Source organism: Lepus europaeus, chromosome 17 (genome assembly GCF_033115175.1).
Source record: "Lepus europaeus isolate LE1 chromosome 17, mLepTim1.pri, whole genome shotgun sequence".
Taxonomy (NCBI): domain Eukaryota; kingdom Metazoa; phylum Chordata; class Mammalia; order Lagomorpha; family Leporidae; genus Lepus; species Lepus europaeus.
In genome coordinates, this window is record NC_084843.1 from 76010300 (window position 1) to 76036691 (window position 26392).

Below are 26392 nucleotides of genomic sequence, written 5' to 3' on the forward strand. Positions count from 1 at the left end.
CTAGCCCCACTGTTAAGGAAGTATCGGGTAGATATCAGCAGGAACAGATTTCAAGCAGAGGCGACAACCAATGCAAAGGTACTGAGGCAGGACTGTGCCTGGTGTGCCCACAGGGAGGGTACGGAGGCCCATGGCAGCCATGGTGGCTGCTACTCCTCTATGAGCGGCAGAGGCTCCAGAGGTTACAGTGGACCTCTGCTTCCACAGGGAAACATCCTAAGGTGCTCCCAGCATTTCCATCTCCCAAGATGTCCATGGAGAAGCTGTTGGAGAGACTTGTCTGGGAAGGGGGAACCTTCCAAATGCCGCTGCCATGGCCCATGCCTGGACATCAAGGCTGGGTGGGCTATGGGCAAGCAAGGGAAGCCCACTTCCCGGGCCACCAAATGGGTGTCTCCAGCTAGGAGACTTTGGCAGCAGGCAGAGCCAAGCTTTTAACCGTGCGAGGCTCTCCCTCTGCTGATGTACTAGGAGCGGGGCCCCACCAGCAGCCCAGGAGGGAGGAGCCGTGGTACCCATGTCACTGATGAGGACGTGCAGAGACTACAGCACAGTTCCTTCTGCAACTGAAGTCTGTGCTCATAACCACCCCAGGGCCACGTCCAAGAGGGTGCCAGGGCAGAGGGGCATCTCTGGCCAGTAAGCAGGTGGTCAGGGCTGCAGCCCTGGCTGGGGACCACTTCTGTCACGCATGTGCCCTGGACACCCATGGGCCTCCCTGCTCCCTCCCACCCTCCATGCTGTCTCCCGTGCTTCCTCACTGACTCCCTCTATGGGCAGGGTACTGACACTGCAGGTACCTGAGGCCCTTGTTGGAGCACGGAAAGCTCCCGGAGGCTCCTCCCAGACCCAGGCTCTCAGCACTGCCCATAGGCTCCCAGGCCATCCAGCCAGGGACAAAGTGACTGATGACTGTGTGTGTGTGTGTGTCTCCCTCCCTGCCTCTCTAGGCAGAGTTACAAAAAGAGAGAGAGAGAGAGAGAGAGAGAGAGAGAGAGAGAGAGAGAATCTCTTCTATCTGCTGGCTCCCCACCCCGAAATGGCTGCAAAAGTCAGGGCTGGGCCAGGAGCCTGGAACTCCCTCCAGGTCTCCCACGTGGGGGCAGGGGCCATCTTCCACTGCTTTCCCAGGTGCAGTAGCCAAGACTCAAACCAGTGCTCACATGCGATGCCAGCATCCCAGGCTTCATCGTAACTTGCTGCACTACAACGCCAGCTGCATCTCTCTCTGAATCTCATATAAATAGTCTCATAAAAAAAGAAGAGATTCCTATGTTGGGCAATCTTACACACCTTAATTAAGGTGGAAGTCAGAATGATGGCCACATTTGTCAAAACCATCAAAACGATGCAAGATAAGAGATGCATTTTATTGCACACCAATTAAATCTTAATAAATGAAGGTGCGTTCTTGACTGTTGCTAGGTCCTGTTAGGAAAAAGCACGCTCTTCCTGATGGGAGGTAGAGGAGGGTTCCACTGAGACCACAATTCCACTCACACCAGGGGCTGGATGAGGCAGGGGGAGGCGGGTCCCACTCAGACCCAGGGGTCTTTGAGAGGCTTGAGGCTGCATCTCATTGATGCCTGCCCTGGAGTTCTGGTATTTAACAATCCAGCCCCTTGGTCAGGCAGAAGGGGTATCTTCACAAGAGCCCACACCCGTCCTCCAAGGGGCACTGCAGGAAAATGCAAGTGGTCTGGCCAAATCCTTGCTCGCGTAGTGCCTGCAGGATATAGCTGCACCAGGGGGCACACTCGGGAGCCAGTGCTGTCTCCGCACCCAGCCCTTCCCTGCACAGCATCTCCTCGTGGAGAGGGTACAGGAACCTCAGAGTTAATGAACTTTAATCTCCTAGTGAACGTGGCAATTAGCATGCCCCATAGCACATCTGCTTTGCAATTAAATCAAAGAACAGAACCCAAAACACTCATCCGAGGAAAGTTAGAGTTGAACTTCTTTGGTAGGGTTCCTAGCAAGTATGTTCACTTACTCATTTCATCTGGAAAAAGTATTTATTACTTCCATTTAAACTAATGCCATCATGATCTGCTATGTATTATTAATGAGCTCATGTGCTGTCCGAGTTCAGTCCTAGTGCCTGCCTGCTCTGCCAGTACCTGGAATGGAGAGGCAGCTTGCGAGAACACAGATTCCATTTAATTCGTCATCATAGTTCACTTCCTTCTGGGGAGTCTTACTGCAAGAAGACTCTGGGGCTGGGGTCCAATGGCTGATAGATATTTGCTATGAGAACCAGCATAGAAGGCACAATGGTTCACAGAGCCACATGTGGCCATGCACTGTGACCCCAGGTGGGTCAGGTAGCCCGGCCTCATCACGGGAGAGCTGACCCCCGCCCATGTCTGTCTCCCCAAGCACCAACAATGCAACCAAGATATAGTTGTTTTCTGGGCTGCAGCACAGGCCAGGATGGGACTCATCATTTGGGAGGCCGGGGGGTCAGCAGTACTGGGGCCCCCACTGGGCACAATTCCTGAGCAGGAAGCTTATTGAGCACTTAGCATATGCCAGGCATTGAGCTGAGCCCTTTATACAAATTAATCATTCAATCCCCACACGGAACACATCCATGCGAGAATGGTCATTTTATCCCAATTTCATAAATGAAGAAGCGACTGCATAGCAAGACTGAGTGACAGCTATGGAGGCAAGGCCAGGACTCAAGCCAGCAAGGCTGCTACAGGGCCCGGGCCCCCATCTACAAAATCCAATAACCTCAGCCAGAGTGAAGAAGCCAACAGGCAAAAATCTCTTGCCCCAGTGCCCACAGAGACTGCCCCAAGCCCACTCACTGCCCTGAGAGTCTCGAATGCCAACTCCTCCAGCTCCCAGCACCACCACCCCCAACACGGTTACCATGATTGGCCAGTGGTGAGGGACCTTTTTTCCTCCAAGGGCCACATTCAGATATTTATAACATCATGAGCAGGCCATACAAAATTATCAACTTAAAAGTTAACCTGCTGGGGCTGGCACTGTGGCATGATGGGTTAAGTCTCTGTCTATAGTACCTGCATCTCATATAGACTCTGGTTTGGGTCCCAGCTGCTCCTCTTCCAATCAAGCTCCCTGCTGTAGTCCTGGGAAGGTGGGGGAAGGTCTAAGCATTTATTGAATTTCATGTCTCGCCTGTGGTTGCCAGGACAGGGCCAGACATTCTGCACCTTATAAACCATCACCATGTGCCAGACAGGATGTGAGGTGCTTTTTGCCAGGGCTCAGAAATGACCAGCCTGGCTCCACACGTGAGGAAGCAGAAGCCCAGGGAAATGAAAGTTTGCAGAAAGGGATGGGAGCTATTCATGTCCACTTTTTTAGTTTACTTATTATCTTTATGCACCTGACACAAACCCCAAAAGGTACAAGAAATCATGCAGCGACATCTCCCATCCCACCCCAAGCCACTGTTTCCCTGCATTTTCCTTCTACAGACTGAGAGCATCTACTCTTGACACACATTCACAAGGTTCAGAGAAAAAGGAATTAAAAGACAAGTGGATATTAGTGAAAGAAATTCTGAAATGTATGCATAGTTTTTTCATGCGAAGCATTTGCCATGAATTTTTGAAGGCCGCTTTAATGCATGGATTTTAAAACTTTTTCGCACCGAAGTAAATTGATTTTTTAATCCTGTTTTCCATTAGTTTCGTGAAGCACTCTCGGATAAAGCTCACATTTGCACAGAGCTATGCTCTGACCACTGTTCTCACTGTGTCAGCTAACAGTACATGTTTGCCGACTACTGCCTCGAGGTACACAAAGAACTGTAGGGGCGGGCATTTGGTCTAGTGGTTAAGACACGGATAGGGTGTCCATGTCTCATATCTGAGCACTCAAGTTCAAGTCCCAACTGTGCTCCCTGTTCCAGTTTCCCGCTAATGCAGACTCTGGAGCCGGTGGTGATGGCCAAAGTAATTGGGTCCTCCACACGGGAGACAAGGATTGAATTATTGGCTCCCAGAGTCAGACTGACCCAGCCCAGTCACAGTCACTGTGGGCATCTGGGGAATGAAACAGATAGCAGCTCTCTCTCTCATGCTCTCCCCTCCCCTCCATCCCCACTCTTCAAATACAATTTTTAAAAGAACTACAGTTTTCCATTAAATGGACACATACGATATTTAACCAATTTGCCAAAGATGCACATTTAAGCCGTTGCCAATTCCTGCCATTATCAACACTGCCACAATAGATGTCACACACTGAAAAAACACCTCCCCGCAGCTTTGCCACAGGCTGTGAGCAGAGATATTAGGGCCTTGGGAATCAAACCCAGCCTGTCTTGTCACCAGCCAGATGACCTAGAGCAAACTCCCACCCCCTTCTCTGAGCCTGGTTTCCTCATCTGTAGAGCAGAGGCAATACAGACCCACCAGGTACACAGATGCTGCGAGGTAGAGATGTTGCTGTGGATTCATTTCTGAGAGGAGGAGCATGGTGGGGGCAAGAGGCACGAAGTCACCACACAGACCCTGGGAGTCGGGTGTAAGCAGGCCTGAGGCAAGCAGCCTGCAGATTCATTTATTTCAGTTGCTACAGCTGCTTACAGAGCCAAGGCAGCCAATCCAGTCAAGAGGCGGTCTATGCCCTAACCAATCACAGCCTGTTGCTAGGCAGTTTACAAAGCCATCCAATCACAGCCTGTTGCCAGTCAGGTTCTGTTGCCAGCCAGTTTCTGAAACCATCCAGTCACAGCCTGCTGTCAGTCAGACTCTGTTGTCATGTGGTTCCGAAGCCATCCAATCACGGCCTGTTGCCAGGCAGTTTCTGTTGTCAGCGGCCATCTTGGCATGACCTTCTCACCTTCTCATTCCACCACATTTGTCAGCGGCCATCTTGGCATGACCTTCTCACCTTCTCATTCCACTACATTTCCCACTTTTCATTTATTTTTGAGCAACGGGAGGCATGATTCTTGGCCATACCATTGTTGACCCCGTTTCCATGTGGTCTCTGTATGAGGCTGTGCCTGTCTTAGGTTGTCCCCCAGGGGATCTTACCCATCATTGACTAACCAGCACTCAAAACGGGAGCCCACAGGAGTGCTTGCTCAGATGGGGGTAGGAATGAGGAACAGTGGTAATCAGGAATGGCATGACCACACGCAGGCTGTGGGCCATTTGAGTGACCTGACCAGAGCTAGTGGGGTACAAAGCAGTAATGGATGTGGCTATGGGCAGTTTCTCGGGGTAGGATGATAGGGCAGGTGCGTCCGCTAACAAGGCAGACTCTCAGTCTTGTTCAGCTGGTTCTGGTTGGCTGTCAGTTGCAGGCTTGATGTTTTTGGCTGGTACCCAAATGGGCTGTCCCGCATTCTCTGGAAAGACACAAGCATATCCTCGACCCTTGGTTAGCAGAGGGTGTGGTCCCTTCCATTCTCCTGTCAGGGGGTCTTTCCACCTAACCATAGGAGCTGGGGTCTGGGATGGAAAGGATCCCCAGTGTTTACAAGCTGGGCTAATCTCTTGGGAATCTTGGGAAAATATTCGGTCTCTAGCTCTCTGGTACTCTTCTTCACTTTCTTCCATAGATTTACTTCTGTCATCTTTCAAATGTATTCTCATCTGATTATCATCTTTTCAAAGCTAGAGTTACCTCTCTTAAGGATATATCATTTCTGAAAGTCTTCACCTCTATCATCCTTAATATGTTCATTAAATTTTTTACCAGGTATTCCTGTATTGCTAGTTTTGTTTACGATGACAGACTTCCCACTCTGATCAACATTGTGGTCTAATCCAAAGTAAGCAGCCACTCTGTGTAATAGCATCCTGTGTTAAGATGTCATTGGGGGAAATTTTTTACGTGGAGACTCATTATTACCAATGAAATCTAAAATTTCTTGTTCCAATTTTAGCAGCATCATTCTGTCCCTGGATTGTTTTTTAATGTGTTTACTAAAAATTCATGTAGATCTATGCCAGCTGAATCAGTGTATTCTTGACTGAGGCAGTGCAGCCAAAGCTCCCATGTGGATCCCAGCACAGGCCTCGGTCACCTGGGGAGCTCAGGCCCCACCTCTGCGTGGCTCTGGGCCTGCTGTTTGCCCTCGGTCAGACCACAGTTGCTGCCCATGTTTTGGTTCCGTCTCTTTTGTTTGTAGCCAGTGAGTCGGCACAGGAATGCCGTGGGAGGACCAGAGCCTTCTGGCGATGAAGACTCATCTCTCTCTGCCCTCAGATCCCTGGACGGGTGTGAAGAACCAAACCCAAAGGCACCAGACAAGGAAGCAAGACACAGCAGGGACCCTGAGCTTAGCAGTGAAGCCTCCACACCTGCCCCAGCCTCAGCCCTGGCTGCCACCCATCACCCAGCAGCAAGGTTCCTTTCTTCTCTGTTGTTCCCAGGCCTCCCGACAAGCTCTTCCCTCTGCCTCGAACACTCTTCCCACCCAATGCCTTTTCTTTGTCACCTCCTGCAGGAAACTCTCTGACAGCCTGGCCATAGGCTGTGCTGAATGAGTGAGCCTTCTTCAATCACCACCAAGAACAAGATCAACTCCAAGGTCATGGCACAGTGCAGCAGTGTCCAGGGCTGGGAGGGAGAGATAAGGAGAGGCAGATTGGCAGCAGGGTCCAGGCGCAGGGCTATGGGTGCCTGGCCAGGGGAACAATACTTCTCTGTGTAGAGAGCAGGAGTTTAGCAGCAAACTCCGACATTCGGTAGGGAAGGGCTTTTTCAATGAGACAAGGGAGAGAGCCGACCACAAAAAAGATGAATACATTTTGACAATACAATGAAGAACATCTTTTTATTATGACCAGCAACTAACAGAGAGAAGATATTTGCCACGTTGACAAAAGCAGACTCCATTTGGGGAAAAAAAAAAAAAAAAAAAGACAGCTACCAACAGGCATTTCACGGAAGAGAAAACAAAATAGAGATATGAGAAGATGGCCAACTTCATTTCTCATCAAAAAAATGTAAACTGCAATCAGAGTAAGGCCACCTTTTACACTAGAGACTTAAAAGTAAAGGTAAGACGAGGAGTTGGCGAGGGTGGGGAATTTAGAGAACTCTGGTGCACTGCAGATAGGGACCGCTTGGGGGCGCCATCGAGAGAAGCGAACCAAGAGAAACAGGTGTTGACCTCTCAGAGTCCAGCAGTGCTGCTCCCTGGAGACTCTTGCACACTAACATCAAGAGACAAATAGGAGAGTGTCCTACCAGGATCGCTTGTGATACTACAAGTCCTGTAAAAAACCCAACTGCCCACTAACAACCAAAGGGATACGTAGGTCATGGTATACCAGGAAGCACTGAAAATGGTTAATACACTCACTGGCATCAGATGGATGAATCTCAAAAACCCAAGGTTGAGTGAAAAAAGCAACCACAGAAGGACACAAAAGTGTTATTCCACTGGGGCCAGCGCTGTGGCACAGAGGGTTAATGCCATGGCCTGAAGTGCTGGCATCCCATATGGGTGCTGATTCGAGACCCGGCTGCTCCACTTCCCATCCAGCTCTCTGCTGTGCCCTGGGGAAGCAGTAGAAGATGGCCCAAGTGCTTGGGCCCCTGCACCCATGTGGGACACCCAGAGGAAGCTCCTGGCCATTGCGGCCAACTGTGAATGGAAGACCTCTCTCTCTCTGCCTCTCCTCTCTGCCTCTCCTCTCTCTGTGTAACTCTGACTTTCAAATAAATAAATCTTTTTTAAAAAAAGAAAGAAATGTTATTCCACACATATGAGATTCACAAGCAGACTAACTAAACAGCACGAGGCTACTTCGAACAGTTCATGGAAAACAGGATAAGAAGGAAAATTCAGGGCTGGCGCTGCGGCTCAATAGGCTAATCCTCCACCTTGCGGCGCCGGCACACCAGGTTCTAGTCCTGGTTGGAGCGCCGGATTCTGTCCCAGTTGCCCCTCTTCCAGGCCAGCTCTCTGCTGTGGCCAGGGAGTGCAGTGGAGGATGGTCCAAGTGCTTGGGCCCTGCACCCCATGGGAGACCAGGATAAGCACCTGGCTCCTGCCTTTGGATCAGCATGGTGCGCCAGCCGCAACGCACCGGCCGCGGCGGCCATTGGAGGGTGAACCAACAGCAAAGGAAGACCTTTCTCTCTGTCTCTCTCTCTCACTGTCCACTCTGCCTGTCAAAAATAAAAAAAAAGAAGAAGAAGGAAAGTTCAAGAACCATCATGTAGCACAGCGGACAGAGCCGCAGCTTGGGACGCCTGCCTCCCATGTGGGAGCACCAGTCCAAGTCTCGACTACTCTGTGCTTCCCATCCAGCTTCCTGCTAATGCTCCTTGGAGGCAGCAGATGATGGCTCAAGTAGGTGGTCCCTGACACCTATGTCAGAGACCCACATGGAATTCCTGGCTCCTGGCTTTGGCCTGGTCTAGTCCAGCTGTTGTGGGCATTTGGGGAGTGAAACAGCAGATGGAAGATCTCTCTGTCGCTCCCTCTCTCTCTGTCAATCTGATTTTTAAATAAATAAATAAATATAAGCAAACTTATTTTTAAAAAATAAGTTTATTCTGGTGCAAAATAATTTTGAAGTACATGCACAGTTTTTTCATGATCAACATTTTCATGAATTTTATGAAGATTGCTTATATGCGTGAATTCCCAAAAAAAAATTTGCAATAAAAAACTGACCTTTCAACTCAATTTTTTCCAAAAAATATTTCAAAGACCTGTTTTATTTATTTGAAAAGCAGAGTGACAGATAGAGAGGTGGGGAAAGAGAGAGAGAGAAATAGCGAGAGAGAGAGAGAGAGTGAGCAAGAGAGAGAGAGAGAGAGATCTTCTATCTGCTGGTTCATTCCCCAAAAGCCTACAACAGCCAGCGCTGGGCCAGGCAGAAATTAGCAGCCCAGAGCTCCACTTGGATCTCTCACGTGGACAGTAGGGACCCAAGGACATGCACCACCATCCACTGCCCTCCCAAGTGCATGAACAGGGAGCTGGATCAGAAGTGGAGCAAGCTGGCCGGCGCCGCGGCTCACTAGGCTAATCCTCCGCCTTGCGGCGCCGGCACACCGGGTTCTAGTCCCGGTCGGGGCACCGATCCTGTCCCGGTTGCCCCTCTTCCAGGCCAGCTCTCTGCTGTGGCCAGGGAGTGCAGTGGAGGATGGCCCAAGTGCTTGGGCCCTGCACCCCATGGGAGACCAGGAGAAGCACCTGGCTCCTGCCATCGGATAAGCGCGGTGCGCCGGCCACAGCGCGCTACCGCAGCGGCCATTGGAGGGTGAACCAACGGCAAAAGGAAGACCTTTCTCTCTGTCTCTCTCTCACTGTCCACTCTGCCTGTCAAAAATAAAAAAAAAAAAAAAAAGAAGTGGAGCAAGCTGGACTCAAATCAGCACTCTGATATGGGATACCAGCATTGCAAGTGGCGGCTTAACCTGCTGCGCCCCAACACCAGCCCCTCTGCAGACTTTCTGAAGTATCCTTGGTGTATTTTAAGATCCACACTTGTGAGCCATTGCAGTACATTGAGCTCCATAGAGACAGCGCCGGGGCAAGTGAGAGCCGGACGGGCACTGGGCGACTCTGTGCCTCGCTGAGGAAAAATAACTAAACATGGGCAAAGGAGATCCTAAGAAGCCGAGAGGCAAAATGTCATCATGCATTCTTTGTGCAAACTTGCCGGGAGGAGCATAAGAAGAAGCACCCAGATGCTTCCGTCAACTTCTCAGAGTTTTCTAAGAAGTGCTCAGAGAGGTGGAAGACCATGTCTGCTAAAGAGAAGGGAAAATTTGAAGACATGGCAAAGGCGGACAAGGCTCGTTATGAAAGAGAAATGAAAACCTATATCCCTCCTAAAGGGGAGACAAAAAAGAAGTTCAAGGATCCCAATGCACCCAAGAGGCCTCCTTCGGCCTTTTTCTTGTTCTGTTCTGAGTATCGCCCCAAAATCAAAGGAGAGCATCCTGGCCTGTCCATTGGTGATGTTGCAAAGAAACTAGGAGAGATGTGGAATAACACTGCTGCAGATGACAAGCAGCCCTACGAGAAGAAGGCTGCCAAGCTGAAGGAAAAGTACGAGAAGGATATTGCCGCATACCGAGCTAAAGGAAAACCTGATGCAGCGAAAAAGGGAGTCGTCAAGGCTGAAAAGAGCAAGAAAAAGAAGGAAGAGGAGGAAGATGAAGAAGACGAAGAGGATGAGGAGGAAGAGGAAGACGAAGAAGATGAAGATGAAGAAGAAGATGATGATGATGAATAAGTTGGTTCTAGCGCAGTTTTTTTTTTCTTGTCTATAAAGCATTTAACCCCCCTGTACACAACTCACTCCTTTTAAAGAAAAAAAATTGAAATGTAAGGCTGTGTAAGATTTGTTTTTAAACTGTACAGTGTCTTTTTTTGTATAGTTAACACACTACCGAATGTGTCTTTAGATAGCCCTGTCCTGGTGGTATTTTCAATAGCCACTAACCTTGCCTGGTACAGTATGGGGGTTGTAAATTGGCATGGAAATTTAAAGCAGGTTCTTGTTGGTGCACAGCACAAATTAGTTATATATGGGGACGGTAGTTTTTTCATCTTCAGTTGTCTCTGATGCAGCTTATACGAAATAATTGTTGTTCTGTTAACTGAATACCACTCTGTAATTGCAAAAAAAAAAAAGTTGCAGCTGTTTTGTTGACATTCTGAATGCTTCTAAGTAAATACAATTTTTTTTATTAAAAAAAAAAAAAAAAAAAAAAAAAAAAAAAAAAAAGATCCACACTTGTGGCCAGCGCCGCGGCTCACTAGGCTAAATCCTCCGCCTTGCGGCGCCGGCATACCGGTTCTAGTCCCAGTCGGGGCACCGATCCTGTCCCGGTTGCCCCTCTTGCAGGCCAGCTTTCTGCTGTGGCCAGGGAGTGCAGTGGAGGATGGCCCAAGTGCTTGGGTCCTGCACCCCATGGGAGACCAGGATAAGCACCTGGCTCCTGCCATCGGATCAGCACAGTGCGCCGGCCGCAGCGCGCCAACCGTGGCGGCCATTGGAGGGTGAACCAACGGCAAAAGGAAGACCTTTCTCTCTGTGTCTCTCTCTCACTGTCCACTCTGCCTGTCAAAAAAAAGAAAAAAGATCCACACTTGTGTGGTAAGATTATCAAAAAATTAATGAATTGCATAGCACACGGTCAGGATGGAGGTTATGTCCTCCAAGCAGGAAGCACACAAAGACCCTTCACATATTTTAAGCTGATCATGGGTTCATAAGCATTCATTTCACTTATTATTCTTTAACTGGACACACTCATTGTGACCACACAGAACTTTCATGGATTTGAAAATAATTTTAAAACAAGCACGAATAGACAATGCCCACTCAGGCAGAGCCCTGGGGTTCTCCTTTGCTGAATCCCAGCTCCCAACCCATCCCAGCCCTGCATGCCAGCCCAGAGGCCAAAAAGGGAATCCCTGCACCCTGGAACTGCTACAGCAGAAAGAGCCCGTGGGTCCTGACTTCCAATCCCAGGACTGTGCAACTTGAGCCTAGTCGCTCCACCCTTATGCGCCTCGCAAAATACATGGTGCACACGGAGACTGGGAATATCTGTTGAACAGCTGAATCAGTATGTCTACTACACTATCCCAACTACAACCCTCATCCAAGTGTACTCACCAGAGGGAAACTGTGGCTGCAGCTACAGACACCCCCTCCACCCCCCAACACACACACATGAATAATATCCCAGCATTTGGAGCGGCAAGTCAGAAAGTGCTCTGCTCTGTTCCATCCAAACTTTTGGTATTTCAATGTTACAGATTTTCTCTCCCAAATGTCAGCTTCTCTTTTATTTTTCCTTTCACTGTCACAACAAGCATACAAGTATTTTCCATGGAATTTTACCAAATGGCACAAACCGTACACATACAAACTCCTCTCTCGCTCCTCTGCCAGGTCCTGTCTCAAGGCCCCCGGCTTTTCCTGCTGTGATCTCTGGCTCGTGGCTTGGTGCCCAGTCCTCTGTCTCCACCTGGGCAGAACATTCCTGGGCTTAAGTGGACTCTGATGGGCAACTGAGCAAGAACTGGGTCTCATCTACAAAGGAGGGACCTTACATGTGATGTTCTGTAAAGACAAACCTGGCTGGGGACAGGAGAGCTGACCTGGAGATGCGTAAGCCCCAGTTACAGAAATAGAATGTTGCCTTGGCTAAGCCTGTGGGTCTTAAGGTCAAAAGGCCTTGTTTGTAAAACTTAGCAATTATCCTACAACAGATGTTATGTAAAGGTATTTGTCGATCAGCATCAAAAAGCCGGAACTTCCCAAACCACTTCTGTTTGAATTTGGGAGGAGTAAAACAGTCTTTACAAGCAATTTGCTCTTTAATTGGGCTCATCTGCAGTCTGTGGGCTGGAGGAGGGGCCCTGAGGGGTTTCGTTTGTCTTGGCTGTGCAAGCGATGTGAATATACCCAAGGCACTCGAACGGACGGCCGCCTGCCCACACCCTCACTAAGGAATGGAGGTGATGCATCAAACGGCACGCGGGTCCCAATCACTTCACACAAGCTATGCGTGCAGGGAGCAGCCGGACGGCAGCAGGAGCTGGGCTGGTTAAAGTTGTACAGACAACGTGCTGGGGTTTGTCAGCTCCAAAGGTCAATGCTAAAGCCAGGCAAAGGCAGGCTGTCCTACACAGAATCCAGCAAGAGAGCTCGGACCCCCACCCCCCTGCCCCGAAAGCCCTGAGCCAACATGTCAGCACCCTGGACAGTGCCCCAAGTGCCACCTCAGCCCCAGATTGGACTCAACCACACAGCAAGTGGCTTCCAGTCCCTCCCTTGCACCATGGAAACCTCACAGAGCGATCACAGTATCTTCCAGCCCTGAGCCCACATCCAGCCTCAGTCAATTTCCCAACATGACAGCCACAGACTCCTGAACCAGCAGCCACAGTGGTCCACCGGAGGAAAGCCACGGGTCCCCCTGCGTCTATAGAATGGATGGCAAAGAGAAGTCTGGTTGGAACTACCGCATCCCCAGCACAGGCAGCAAAGGCACCCATGTCAGAAAAGGAGGTTGACTGGCGGGGCAGGAATGAAACATGTGCCTCCAAGCCCCTTCCCCACATCCTGTGTTTCTCCCCATTTCTCCTTTTTCTTGTGCAAAAATTGCTGGAAACTCCACATCTGCATCCAAGCACTGTTCATGCACAACAGTGACTATTTCTTCTGTGCCAGGGCAGCAGAGACACGGCCAGCTGTCCTGGAAATTGCTACCCCACAAGAGATGTCATCCAGTGTTGAGAAGCCCAGAACAGGCTGAGGGCAGGAGAAGGGGTAAGCCAGGCGCACAGGGGTCAGGGATGACCTTGCTGGAGCAATGACTTGTTTCTCAAGCTTCATGGGAGTAAGGGGTGTTGTAAGAAGCAAACACAGGTGCTGGACAAATGCCTTCAGGCATCACTCAGTCTGCAGGCATCACTGGCATCCAGAAGGAGTGGGCAGGCTGGACAGAGCCGAGCACTGGTCCTCCCTGTGGCCGAGGCTCCCAAGGCCCACTCCCAGGCCAGAGCAGAAGGGGAGCAGCAGCACCCAGGGGATGCGGGGTGGGATGGGCCTGTGCACACTGGACCACAGCAGCCCCAGCCCTCTCTGGGCCCACAGCTCCCACAGGGCCCAGCGTCAGAGCCACCAGCCTGAAGTGTTCTCAGGGGCTGCCCTGTGGGCATCTGGGGGCTGTTGCAAGGTCTCCAACTTGTCTCCAAGTCTTGGGATGGAGCAGAGGTAGGAGGGAGACCTCAGGTCCTGGACGGAGCTCCATCTTTGTCTGATAACAGTAACTGTCAGCTCTTCCGGCGTATTTGCTCAAGAGCTGCGGGCAACATCTCGGGCTTAGAGAAGCAGGGTATTTAGGCAAATGCAAACATATGCTGATTTCTTTTCTTAGTTACATTCTTGGCAAATGAATTATTTCACCGAGAGGGGGGGAAAAAAGAGGGAGAGAGATGTTCAAGGCTCCACCTGTTCTACCCTGGCCCCGGGCATGGAGCCACTGACCCTCACACCGTGTTATGGTGGTGGTTGCGGCTATGCAGGGCTGGCCCCAGGGTTTCTGGTGATGGAGCTGCGCTCTGTCCTAACCGGGGGTCACCCAGGTCTATAAGGGAGAGGGGACAGCCACACTCACAGTGCCTGTAAGCCGGTGAGATACAAACAAGGCCAGCAGACCAGGTCAGCATCAAACACTCCAGTTGTGCGAGATGCTAGCCTCGGGCAGCCCGAGTGTAGGGTGCCTGGAATCTGTACGATCTCTCATAATTGTCCGTGAATCTCAACTATCTCAAAACAGAACATCAGAGATGGAAACCATGCTATGTCAGGACGAGGAGTCAGGCGGGTTTTGTGCAGAGCTGCTGTGAGAAAAATCTAAGCCATTTCCTGCAAAGCACACATCTTTGTGTTTTCCCAAGAAGCCAAATTTTCATCAGGGGACAGGTCATCAGAGAAGCCACGTCCAGCTGTGCTCACCGACGCTGGACTGTCCCCAGGACACTCAGGCCATCCCTTCCTCCTGACCTTCACCCCAAAACGGAGGACGGACGAGGGTGGGTCGGGCTGGGAACCCAGAAGGCCGGGCCACCTTCGGAGGGGAGGCGTCCAGGAGAATCCAGGCTGGTGGCCTCCACCGCTGCCTGTGTGCAGCCCCTCGGACCCCTGCCAGCAGTTGATTAATATTTTACTGAAAACTCTAAGATGACTCAAACTTCAGCTGTCAGGATACGGTGCTGTTGCCAGGCAACGCTCATGCCTGTCTACAGATCCGGGTCCTGGGCTCCTCCCCCACTCACCGTACTCGCTGTCGTAGAACATGACGAACTTCTGCCAGCGCAGCTCGGTCACGAGGCGGAGCATGACGTCGTTCAGACGGACGGGCGGCCTGGAGGCCAGCGTGTAGGCCTCTCCCTCGGGGCTAGGGTTCAGCTGGCAGGCAGTGCGGGGCGAGCCGCTGGGGTTGCGCTGGACAAAGAGGTGTGGGATGTGCATGGCGTCGGTGAGCGACTGCAGGGCGTTGGCGGACGCACAGCCCGTGGACGTGACCAGGGCCAAAATGCCCTGGGTCATGAGGTCACAGGCTGCAAAGAGAGAGGAGACAGAGAGGGAGGGTCAGCCTCAGCAGCCCACGCCTGGGACCCTGGGAGACACCGCCCTCCCCATCCCCACCCCACCCTGGCACCAAGAACCCATCCCAGACCACTGACATCCCTGGAGACAATACCAGTGGGACATTCTTGCACCCATTCAACAGATGAGCAAACTGAGGTCCCTCAAGGAGAGACACATACAGGGATTCAACTGAAGCTGCCTGACTCACCCAACAGAGCTGCGTCTGTTTCCCACCTGGGATGGGAGTCCCCCCTGAGGGTCAACAGTTGGTTTTACTGGATCCCAGTGGCCTAGCCATGGGCTGAGAATACACACGTGTCCCGCAACGGCTGGCAGGACAGAAGAGATTGCAGAACACGGGAAAGTTAGGGAGATGCTTACCCCAGAGGACCCAGGTAGCAGGCGGAAAAACACAGACAGAACCAAGTGCACCTGGTGCACTTCATGGAAACACTGAGGCAAGCCCCACGCGAAGTGAAGCCCAGGACAGCAACAACGCAGGCAGGTGCTCGGGCTACTTGGGTGGTGACTGCAGAGTGTGGGGTGCACAGAGCTGTGGAGGTGCCAGCAGCCATTTCTGGGGTGGGTGCACCTAGCGGCTCATCTTTGGGGGGCACCTGGGAAGAAGGGGTACCCCTCCTCGCTATGCCAGGCTTGTAGAAAGACACACCTCCCCGTGCCCCAACCCTCGGTGCCAGCTTTGAAGCCGACGGTTCTCGCCAGTGCTGTGTGTGATGGCAGGAGCGTGCACGAGCAGCTGCGATGTCACAACAACGCCTGTGAGTGGCGGCCGCCATCTGTTGCATGCAGGGCTCCCGACGACTCCGACATCGCCGAGCACACGGGCCAGAGCCCAGAGCTCCTGTTGTGCCTCAGATGGGGAAGACGGGGCACCCACCCCAGGAAGAAGGCAGTGAGAGGCCAGGAAAAGCCCTCCGTGCTCACCAGCACCAGCGACCACTGCGCCCCACGTCAGGGGCTTGCCTTGTGCCACCATGAGCATCACCGAATGATAACTCAAATCCTACACTCCTCCCTGAGAACGCTGGGCCTCCAAGACCAGAGTCAGCGGTGGATAAAGGAGACAGAGGGAGCCGGCAACACAGCGCAGCACCAGCATCCCACGTGAGCTCCAGTTCCAGTCCTGGCTGCTCCACTTCCCATCCAGCTCCCTGCTGATGCACCTGGGGAAGCAGCAGAAGATGGCCAGGGTATTTGGACCTCTGCCATCCATGTGAGAAAGCTAGATGGAGTTTCTGGCTCCTGGCTTTGGCCTTGCCCAGCTCTGGTCTTGGTTGTGGCCAAGTACTTGGGCTCCTGTCACCCGTATGTGAGAACCAGATGAAGCTCCTAGCTCCTGGCTTCAGCCAGGCCCAGACCCAGCCACTGCAGCCATTTGGGGAATAGACCAGTGGATGGAAGATCTCTCTCTCTCTCACTGCCTTTCAAATAAATAAATATTTTTAAAAAGAGAGAGAGAGAGCTAACTCCTCCTTGACACCTGCTGCCCAGCCTTCTTCTCTCTCTTCTTCTTCCTACTCTTCCTGTCCTCTGGTGACCATCATTCTACTCTCTATTGCTACAGACTTCCACTGCTCTCCCAGGTGCATTAGCAGAGAGCTGGACTGGAAGTGGAGCAGCTGGGACCCGAACTGGTGCCCACGTGGGATGCCAGCACTGCTGGCAGACACCACAACACCAGCCCCAAAAAGTGACTTTTAATGCTCCATAGGACAGCAGGTGACTACAGTTCACAACGACATATGACACAATTTATAAAGAACTAGAAGACAGGATTCTGAAGCTCCCACACACAAAGAAATGGTAAATGTTTAAGGAGAGAGAAATGCCAACTGCCCTGTTTTGGTCACTACACATCATATCCATGGATTGAACGATCATACTGTAAGAAAGATGGACAATCATTGCATGTCACTTTTTAAAAAATCCAATCTCAATAAAACTAGAAAGTGGAAAAACAAGACTCATGCCAGGACACCAGGAGCCTTTACATGTCATGCCTGCTGGCCAGCGACTCCTCTCCGGGCACCTGTCCACATCATGCAGACAGCACTATATCCAACACATGTTTACATTCTCAGAATATTGCTAATTGTGCAAAAGACATGACCAGGTGAGTGGTTATGAACGTGCCGCACCTGCTGAAGGCACGTGCCATCCTGAAAACTATTCCTAGAGATGCTCCATAAGATGAAAAAGTGCTAGTCACAAAAAGGAGCGTGAAATTAATACAAAATTGTATGTATTTGATGAAGTCAATGAAATAAATCTCAACATGCATTTAAAAAAGGAAGGAAATATTGCAAAGTGTTAAAAATGACTGCAATGCAGAAGGAGCCCCAGAAGTGGTTTTCGCTCTTTTCTATACTTTGCCAAAACTCTGTGACGTGAACAGATAATTTAGAGAAAGGAAAATAATCTTCCAAGAGTGAGTAAGAAGGAAACTATGCAGGAGTAGGGACAATCATGTGAGAATCTCCTCCGTGCCAAGCTCCCCACTTCATGTGTGTGGATCCACGTGCGTCTCAGGACAGCCGTGTGGGGTGGGGATCATTGCGTGCACCTTCCAGGTAATAAAACAAGAGGCCATGCAGCCAACAAGGAACAGGCTGGGCTGACACGCCACCCAAGGTTCTTTCCATGTTGCCACGGCCCTGGGAAAAAAGCTTCTGAGAAGTGGCCAAGCAAAAAACACAATAAAAACAGGGCACACAATTCCATGCTGACCATAAATCACAGCTAAGTATAGAAAGCACACCCATGAAAAGGCGAGAAAAATACTAAAAGCCTTGGCACCAAGTGGAAGAGTGTCCTGCCTTCTTCGTCTGTGCATGTTCTATTCATGTTGCTATGTTGCATTTATAATCTTTTTTTAAAAGACTTATTTAGGAAGACACAAAGAGAGAAAGCCCTTCCATCTGCTGGTTTATTCAGCAAATGGCCACAACGGCTGGGGCTGGACCAGGGCAAAGACCGGAATCAGAAATCCATCCAGGTCTCCCATGTGGATAGCAGGGATCCAAGGACTTGGGCCATCATCCACTGCTTTCCCAGGCACATTAGCAGAGAGCTGGATGGGAACTGGGTCAGCTGGGACTTGAACCGGTGCTCCAACACCAGCTTAATCGACTGTGCTGTAACATGGGCCCCGCATTTACAATCTGACAACGCAAACTTATGACATCAACCATCCATCAGTGGAGGCTACACTGTCCAGGAGCTCCAGCCCCAGGCTAGGGAGGGGGCGATCTCATCCCAGGCCACCTGCGGCAGAGCCCCTGTTGCAGACATCCGTCACTCCTAGCTCTCATCACCTCTCCAGCCCTGACCCCACTCCCCTGAAGTCATAGAACCTCTCCAAGCCTCAACTTCCCCATCTGGGCACACACGCCACTGCTCACTCTGGGTGGGCCCCCGTATCCCTACATGTTTCAGCCATGCTCTCAGAACACCATGCAAACCCCTGCCCTGAGCACACAGGGTCCACAGGGCAGCCAGACCCCACACTTTAGCCTGAGGAAAGAGGAGAAGCTCCCTGGGACACCAAGGAAGATGAACTCAGGTGGGGTTTGCATCAGAGTCTCCAAGGAAGAAAAGGCCTTGCACCAGCAGAGCTGGGGGGAGCAGCATGACAAAGACACAGGGGCCAGACAGCACCCCTTACCAGGGACAGCAGGAAGAACACGAGGATCTCAGACCACATTCTGGCTTGAGGCCCCCCAATCAGTAGCCATGAGGCAGTGGGCACCTCACCTGCCTGTGCCTCCAGTCTACTCACTGGGGATAGGACTCCAGACCCAGCAGAGCTATGACTTGGAATGCAGAAAGATGCTACAGCAATGTCAGTTCCCCACCCTTTCCTTGGACATTCTCATGGCCCCAGCATCCCCTCACAGGTCACAGCAGGATCATAAGAGTTATCATCAGAACTACAAGCCATCTCCCCACTGCCCACACCCCAGAGGCTTACAGCCCCCCCCCCCCCGGCAGGGCAGGTGGGCACGGCTGACAGCCCCTCCCGGCAGGGCAGGTGGGCACAGCTGACTTGCCCTTCGTGCTGCCACCTGCAGCGCCACCAGCGCCCGGGCTCAGCAAACAGCACGGGTAATTAAGCCTGGAGGCCTCTTGCGAGCGCTAATGGAGAGGCCCGATCCCAGTCAATTTTCAATCCACCGTGAATGGCCTGCTAATTGGGGCACTGCCGAAATGACGGTTATTTGGACGCTTCTAACATAAAAATAATAAGATCAAAATACATCAGATCAAAGCCAAATCAGCTCTTAGCTTCATCAACGCTGGGTGAGACAGGACATCACACAACCCACATCCCATCGATGGGGACAGATGCTGAACCCCAGGACCAGGCCCAACCGCCTGGGTCTGAGCTGGCTGCGCCGCGGGACCCTGAGCAAGGGGCTGGTCATCCCTGGGCTTCCAGTGAGTGTCTTTTTTCTATCTTGTTCCAAAAAATAAAGGCAATGGCGGGGCCGGCACTGTGGCATAGCGGGTAAAGCCACCACCTGCAGCACCGGTATCCCATATGGGCGCTGGTTCCAGTCCCGGCTGCTCCACTTCCGATTCAGCTCTCTGCTATGGCCTGGGAAAGCAGTGGAAGATGGCCCAAGACCTTGGGCCCCTGCACCTGCATGGGAGACCCAGAAGAAGCTCCTGGCTTCTGGCTTCAGATTGGCGCAGCACCGGCCATTGGCGGCCGATTGGGGAGTAAACCAGCAATGGAAGACCTCTCTCCCTCAACCCGCTCTGCCTTTCCTTCTCTTTCTGTGCAACTCTGATTTTCAAATAAATAAATAAATCTTTTTTAAAAAAAAGACAATGGCATCACTTCACCGGGCTGCTGTGTGCATCCCACAAAAGGTGTTTATACGTGAAGGACCATCCACACGGCCTGGTGCGTAGTAGGCAGTCAGGAGTGACCTCTGTCCAGCTTGGTGCTGAGATGCATGTTCACAGCTCTCTGGAGCATAACAGCTTTTGTGACCGTCCTCTGCCTCCAATATCCTCTGGGCATAAAGCTGATTTCTCTCCTGATTGCAACGCAGGTTTGATGGACTGATAAGAGCTCCCTGACACTCACCCATCAGCAGGCAAGTGAGGAAGTGCGGCGGAATTGGAACCCACAGCACAAGCCTCCTGACCAGCACTCTGTGGCCCCGGGGAAGTACGGGGTCTCTGAGAAGGTCCCTGGGCTGGCCAACCCCAGGGGCTCAGCCAGCACACCCAGACACAGCCCCAACACCCACGATCATATTCCCAGCAGCTTCTCCTGAGATGGTTGAGGCCGCTGAGCCAGGCTTCTGCACACCCAGGGCTCTCAGGGTAGGAGGTGACAAGTACAGTCCTTGCCACTTCACAGGAGGATCTCTCACCCCAGGTGGGCATTCTGATCACCTGGCAAGAAAACAGATGCACCTGCCCATGGCCACACAGCCAGAGCACAGCACAACCAGAGCACCAGGCACCTCTGCAGACAGTGCTAGGGAGACGGGTGGCCAGCAGGGGACAAAGCCCAGGATGCTGAGACTGACCCCACCCAACCCCTCCCTGCATGGAATTGGCCAGGGCAGCTCCAAGCTCAGGCCAGGCTCTCAGGAAGGGATAGGAAGGCAGGAACAAGGCCCCTTTACAGATCCTTGCTGATAACTCACTCAATGCCCGCAGGTGGGCACTGGAGGTAAGAGGTGATAAGAGGTCACTCTGGGTACTGCCACTGATCCATGCCCACCTTTCTTCATCCCCGTGAAAGTTTCTAGAAGACTTTCAGGACAAGGCTGAAGGGAGCAACACTCAGAAGGCTTACGTGAGAAGAGACCCACAATTCCTGGGGTCTGCACCTGCCAGTGATGCCAGCCACCAACAACTCTGTCCTCCCCCCAGCTCAGCTGCCAGGGGGCATGGATGCACCATTCCCCAGGCACAGTGACACCTGCTCCCCCTAAAACTATCAGACCTGTTCATTGCAAGCCCTTCAGCCAGCAACCTGTGTGTGAGCTGGCCTCTGAGTATCCACTTAAAGCAGGATGGACAGGCAAGACAGGGCCTCCACTTGGGGAGAAGCAGCCAGGTCCAGGTGCCTGTGTTCCAGAGGAGCCTGGAAGGCTCTGTTGGTCTCCACAGGCGGCAGAAAGGAGAGCATGTTCTGAGGAGACCTGAAGTCAACCCTGGCCATGCAGGAGACAATCGCTCCCCAGGGGAGTCCAGAGCCTGTGCCCGCACCGAGGCTGCTCCCACAAGTGGAACCCCTGGGGCTTGTTCTTCAGTAATCTCAGCAGCCATGAGCACCCACCTTCCCAGCCACCCTCGTTATCTGTGCCCTTCCTCTGCTCCTTTCAACCGGCACAGGCTTTATGAATATTTGAATTCTAATGGCTAATGCTTTAAATTAAGGTAGCATTTATAAATACTTTATAGCCACTGAATAATTGACCAAATTTAGTATTGTCATAACTCAGAGTAAATTATTGATCTAGGGAGAATAAATATTTTTCATCTTTTATTAAGATGTCTAAAAGGTAAACAAAACCATCAAATGGGGAAGTGGGTGGCAGTGCTAGAGGCCTGGCCCTGGGCCCCAGGGCACACGCACCCTCCTCCACCACCCCGTGGGAAGCCACCTCCCTCCCTAGCACAGGGCACAGGCCTGACAAGCATCTGGGAGGCCGCTGGTTTCGGGAACTCTCCTGCAGGCTGGTCAACTGCCCAGACACCTGTTGACTCTCCCTCCCTTCACTGCCTCTTCCCAGTCTCGTCCCATATCATCTTTTGGGGACTCTCTGGATCCCTTCTCTTTCTTTATGTAGCAGGGCTGGTGAAATCCCAACCCGGGGTCCACCTGAAAAGGGCCCACCTTGGGCAGCCCCACCTGGGACAGGTGCACCCAGGGCAGGACCACCTGGGGCTGGCCTACCATCTCCACATAGGGAACTCCAGAAACAGCCAACACACCCAGCAACCTGGTAACCCCCTGCCTTCACCTCACCACCTTTCTCAACTATCTCCCTCCCCACTCCCCAGGCTTCTCCCTCAAGGCCAACTCATGACCTTGCTTCATTCTTCATGAACAAGCCCGAGGCTATCACAAGGTAACTCTTGACTTCCTGTTCAAGGCCCTCAGGCCCACATGCCTCTGTGCCAGGAGCTGAGAAGGAAGCTGCTCCCACCGAGGCCCGAGCTCCCAGGCTCCTGCCTCCTCCCACACCCAGACTCACCTCTCGTAGCCTCTCTCCATGGGATCATCAACTTCCTTACCTATCTGACCCCTCCCTTTTCACCCAACCCCAGCCCTGTCGATGCCCCCACAGCCACTGCACAGCTGTAGTCTCCCCAAGCTCCGGACCCCCAGCCAACCACACACCTGATGTCGCACCCACTGAGGCCATCAGCAGCTTAACACTGAGCTCTGAGGGGTGACAGCTGGTCCCCTGCTCAGTGCCCCAGTTGTTCCTCACCCTCCCCTCGCCTGACACCCCACACCCAAGCCCTGAAGTTTTAGCTCTCAAATATATCTCAAAAGTTGCCAACCCTCTCCAGGTCACTGCCACCACAGTGGTCTAAACCAGTCACCTCCACACCCAGTCTCCCCATCCCTGCACACTCACACACCCCAGTGGACTGGTCTTTAGGAAGTGCCACCAAACTGTGCTGTCCCCACTCAAAGCCACATAGACGGGGCAAGTATGTGGCACAGCAGTTAACATACCTCATGGGACCTCTCCCTCTCCCTCTCCCTCCAAGTGTCTCGGTTTGGGTCCAGGCTCCAGCTCCAGCTGGGAGGCAGCAGATAATAACCCAAGTAGATGGGTCCTTGTCAGCCACATGGGAGACCCGGACTGAGTTCCCAGCTCCCGCCTTTGGCCTGGCCCAACTTTGGTTCTCAGGGGTATTTGGGGAGTGATCAATGGATAGGAAATATTCCTCCCCTCCCTCTCTGCCTTGCAAATAAATAAATAGAAACTTTTGGGACTGGCATTGTGGGACAGTGGGTTAAAGCCCTGCCTGAAGCACCAGCATCCCATATAGGTGCCGGTTCTAGTCCCGGCTGCTCCACTTCCAATCCAGCTCTCTTCTATGGCCTGGGATAGCAGTGGAAGATGGCCCACATGCTTGGGCCCCTGCACCCGCGTGAAAGACCCAGAAGAAGCTACTGGCTCCTGGCTTTGAATAGGTGCAGCTCTGGCCGTTGCATCCATCTGAGGAGTAAGCCAGTGGATGGAAGATCTCTTTCTCTCTCTCTCTTTCTCTCTCTCTCTCTCTCTCTCTCTCTCTCTCCCTCCCTCTCTCTGTGTCTCTACCTCTCTCTCTGTAACTCTACATGTCAAATAAATAAATCTTTAATAAATAAATAAATAGAAACTTAAAAAAACACATCAGCTTCCCACTGCCCATAAAATAGACTGCACACCCCCAACAGATGTTCACAGTCCCCTGTAATCCACACCCCATGCTGTGTCTCACATAGCCAGTCTTTGTAAGGTAACAGGTGCCCACAAGCTCTCACCATCGCTGCTGCATCTCCATCCTGCCCATCTGCCTGACACTCCTCCTCCTGTGTGCTCTGTGGGTACCGGCAGAGAACCTGGCACGACTCCATCTCCCCATCCCCTGGCTTGCCTTCACCCACCTCTACCCATGCTGGCCATCAGGGATTATTCTGTGAGGCCGCTACCTGGAGCTCTCCGTCTCTGACCCAGGAGCCCATGTGCAGAAGCACCTGTACACCCACCTTCCCAGCACCCGGCCCAGGGCCCGGGATGGCAAAGCAGAGCTTCAAACCATTCAGCGCTCCTGACATCAGGAAGAACAAGGTCATCAGGGCCTGGGACTCACAGGGGAGAGACACAATTTTCAGTCTCACCGGGTCCCGTGATGCTTGCCGTTCAGCAAAGCATGAAGCCACAGCCCAGAGTCTGGAGAAGGGGAGCACACTGTACAATGCTCTAAGGATGGGGTCACTAGGAGCTGGGAGGGAGCCAAAGGGACAGTGGAGAGGCAAGTGGGCTTGTGGAAGCCAGGTCTGGGCGGGCCTCTCTGAAGACCTCAGCCCGGAAGCCCACCAGGCTATGAGCTCAGTCCAGCTCCCCTCTGACGTCAAGCTCAGTCCAGCCTTGGGGGCCGATGGAGCAGAGCCAAGAGGAGTCGCAGGATGATGGATCACAGCCTGGGGGGTGGGCAACTGGTGCAGGTGGGAGGCACAGAACCAACCAGGAGGGCAGGGAAGAGCTGGCAGCTCCAAGGGGTCTCTGGGGCCTCATGCCTTTGCCAATTAACGAATCAAAACCTACTCTCCGCTCCCACGGGTGAGAACGCAGGGAACACGGGGTGGGACCGTGCGCGCTTATTTATAGCTCTCCAGCTCCTCGTTAACGACTTTTACTGCTCCGCCAATGGAACACCAGGCTCCCGCACGGCAGTCACACAGAGAAGTCTGCACTGCAAAAGGGAAGTCGGGACAGGGAAGAATCCCAGGCACACCTGGAGCTCAGCAGAGAACCTCAAAAGCAGCCTAGATGATGGGGGGCCCCTGCAGCCCTCAGTGCCCTGAGTCCAGACAGTACCTCCTGAATCTCCGACAGCCCAGGAGAGGTCCCCTGCCCCTCCTGCCTTAGAATATCAAAATCTTGAACCCAGTCCCCCCTCTGTCTGCTAACCTTTATCAGCCAACTGGTCTCGCTGCCTCCCAGCTATTCTTTCTCCAACCCACTCCCCAGAAGCTTAGCACCGAGCACAACACACGTGCCATGCTCCCCACTGCCTGGGGATCTCAGGGCAGCTTGTGGGATACACCACACTCCGGGAGTTCACAGTTTATTTTTCAACCTTACCTGCCCCACATTCTCGGTTCAGGTCATTGACATGTGGTTGCTAATCCCTAATTTTGCACCTGCTGGTTCCCTTTTCCCGAAATGCTCTTCTTTCCCTAATCTTCCTTTCAAGCTCCTACTCATCTCCCAAAACCCCATCCCAAGTGCCTCTTCCTCTGTGGAGCTTTCTTAACCTTTGACTTTCCCCTTGCCAGGCAAAGTCCACCCTTCCTTTTCACGTGGGTGTAGGACACCTGCCACCAGCACACATCTATCAGGTACATATTCCATCATCTTACTCTTTATGCCATCATGGTCCAAAAGAGAGGGACAGAGGCTCATGGCTCTCTGCATCACCAGGCTCAGGGCCTGGCACCAAGACAGCCAGAGGATATTGGGTGGCTGCACTCATCCATTTGTTGTTACAATAAACAAAATACCTGAGGCTGAGTTCTCCATGGGAAAACAGGTTCAAGTCCAAGACTGGATGTCTCTGTTGGCACAGCCTCTTGTGATGCCCCCTTGGCTGTGTCTCATCCTCATGGATGGTATCACACCAGAGAAGCATGCAAGAGGGAGGGATCCTATCTCAAGACAGGCAGCCAGAGACTGGGGGGGAGCCAGGACTGCTCCCTTCACGGCTCACCATTTTCTTATGATTTATTTATTTGTTTGAAAGAGTTACAGAGAGAAGGGCAGAGACAGGGAGAGAGAGATATTCCATCTGCTGGTTTATTCTCCAGAAGGCCTGTATTGGCCAGGGCTGGGCCAGGCAGAAGCCAGGAGCTTCTTCCAGGTCTCCCACTTGGGTGCAGGGGCCCAAGGATTTGAGCCATCTTCCACTGCTTTCCCAGGCCATAGCAGAGAGCTGGATCAGAAAAGGAGCAGCCGGGACTTGAACCAGCTCCCATACAGGATGCCAGCATCACAGGTGGCAACCTCACCCGCTACACCACAACACTGGCCCCCTGACTCACTCTTGAGGAAACTAAATGCGGTCCTAGAGAACTACTTAATCCCTTGCAAGGGCAGTGCCCCCTTCAGATCTAACCACTTCCCACTCCCAGGGGCCGCACTCAAACCACTAGCGATGCCTGAACAAGAAGCAGCACAGAGCGTGGGTTCTAAAGAAAGCATCAGGAGCATCAGTGCCACCAGGTAAGCGAGCACCCAGAGAACCGGCAGGACAGGCTTGGTGGAAGCAAAGGAAACCTCCACCTTGTCCAGCACAGGACCAGCCACGGGCAGCACAACAAGAAGGAAAGTCCTGGATGTGGCCCAGAACCCAGTCAGACCTGGGCTTGCCGCAGCTAATTCTGCTCCAGAAGGAGGAACTGGTCCAGGGTGAAAAGAAAATGGCAGAGACCTCGGGAGAAAGCAACGGTGCTCTCCAGGACAGAGCACAGAGGGAGGGAGACAGAAGCAGCAGGATTTGACCACAGCTGGCTCCATGGGGCCCAGAGGCTGGAC

The 26392-nt window shown here is 52.4% G+C and overlaps 1 protein-coding gene and 1 pseudogene across 1 annotated transcript in view; one reads left to right on the forward strand and one right to left on the reverse strand.

Annotated features, from left to right (window-relative positions):
* Positions 1-26392, reverse strand: part of LOC133775995 (glutamate receptor ionotropic, delta-1) — a 706634-nt gene that overhangs the window by 566283 nt on the left and 113959 nt on the right. Inside the window, exon 3 of the mRNA XM_062214629.1 lies at positions 14768-15052. Coding sequence (XP_062070613.1) covers positions 14768-15052 — 285 coding nt within the window. The remainder of the gene's footprint in view (positions 1-14767; positions 15053-26392) is intronic.
* Positions 9460-10351, forward strand: LOC133776134 (high mobility group protein B1-like; annotated as a pseudogene).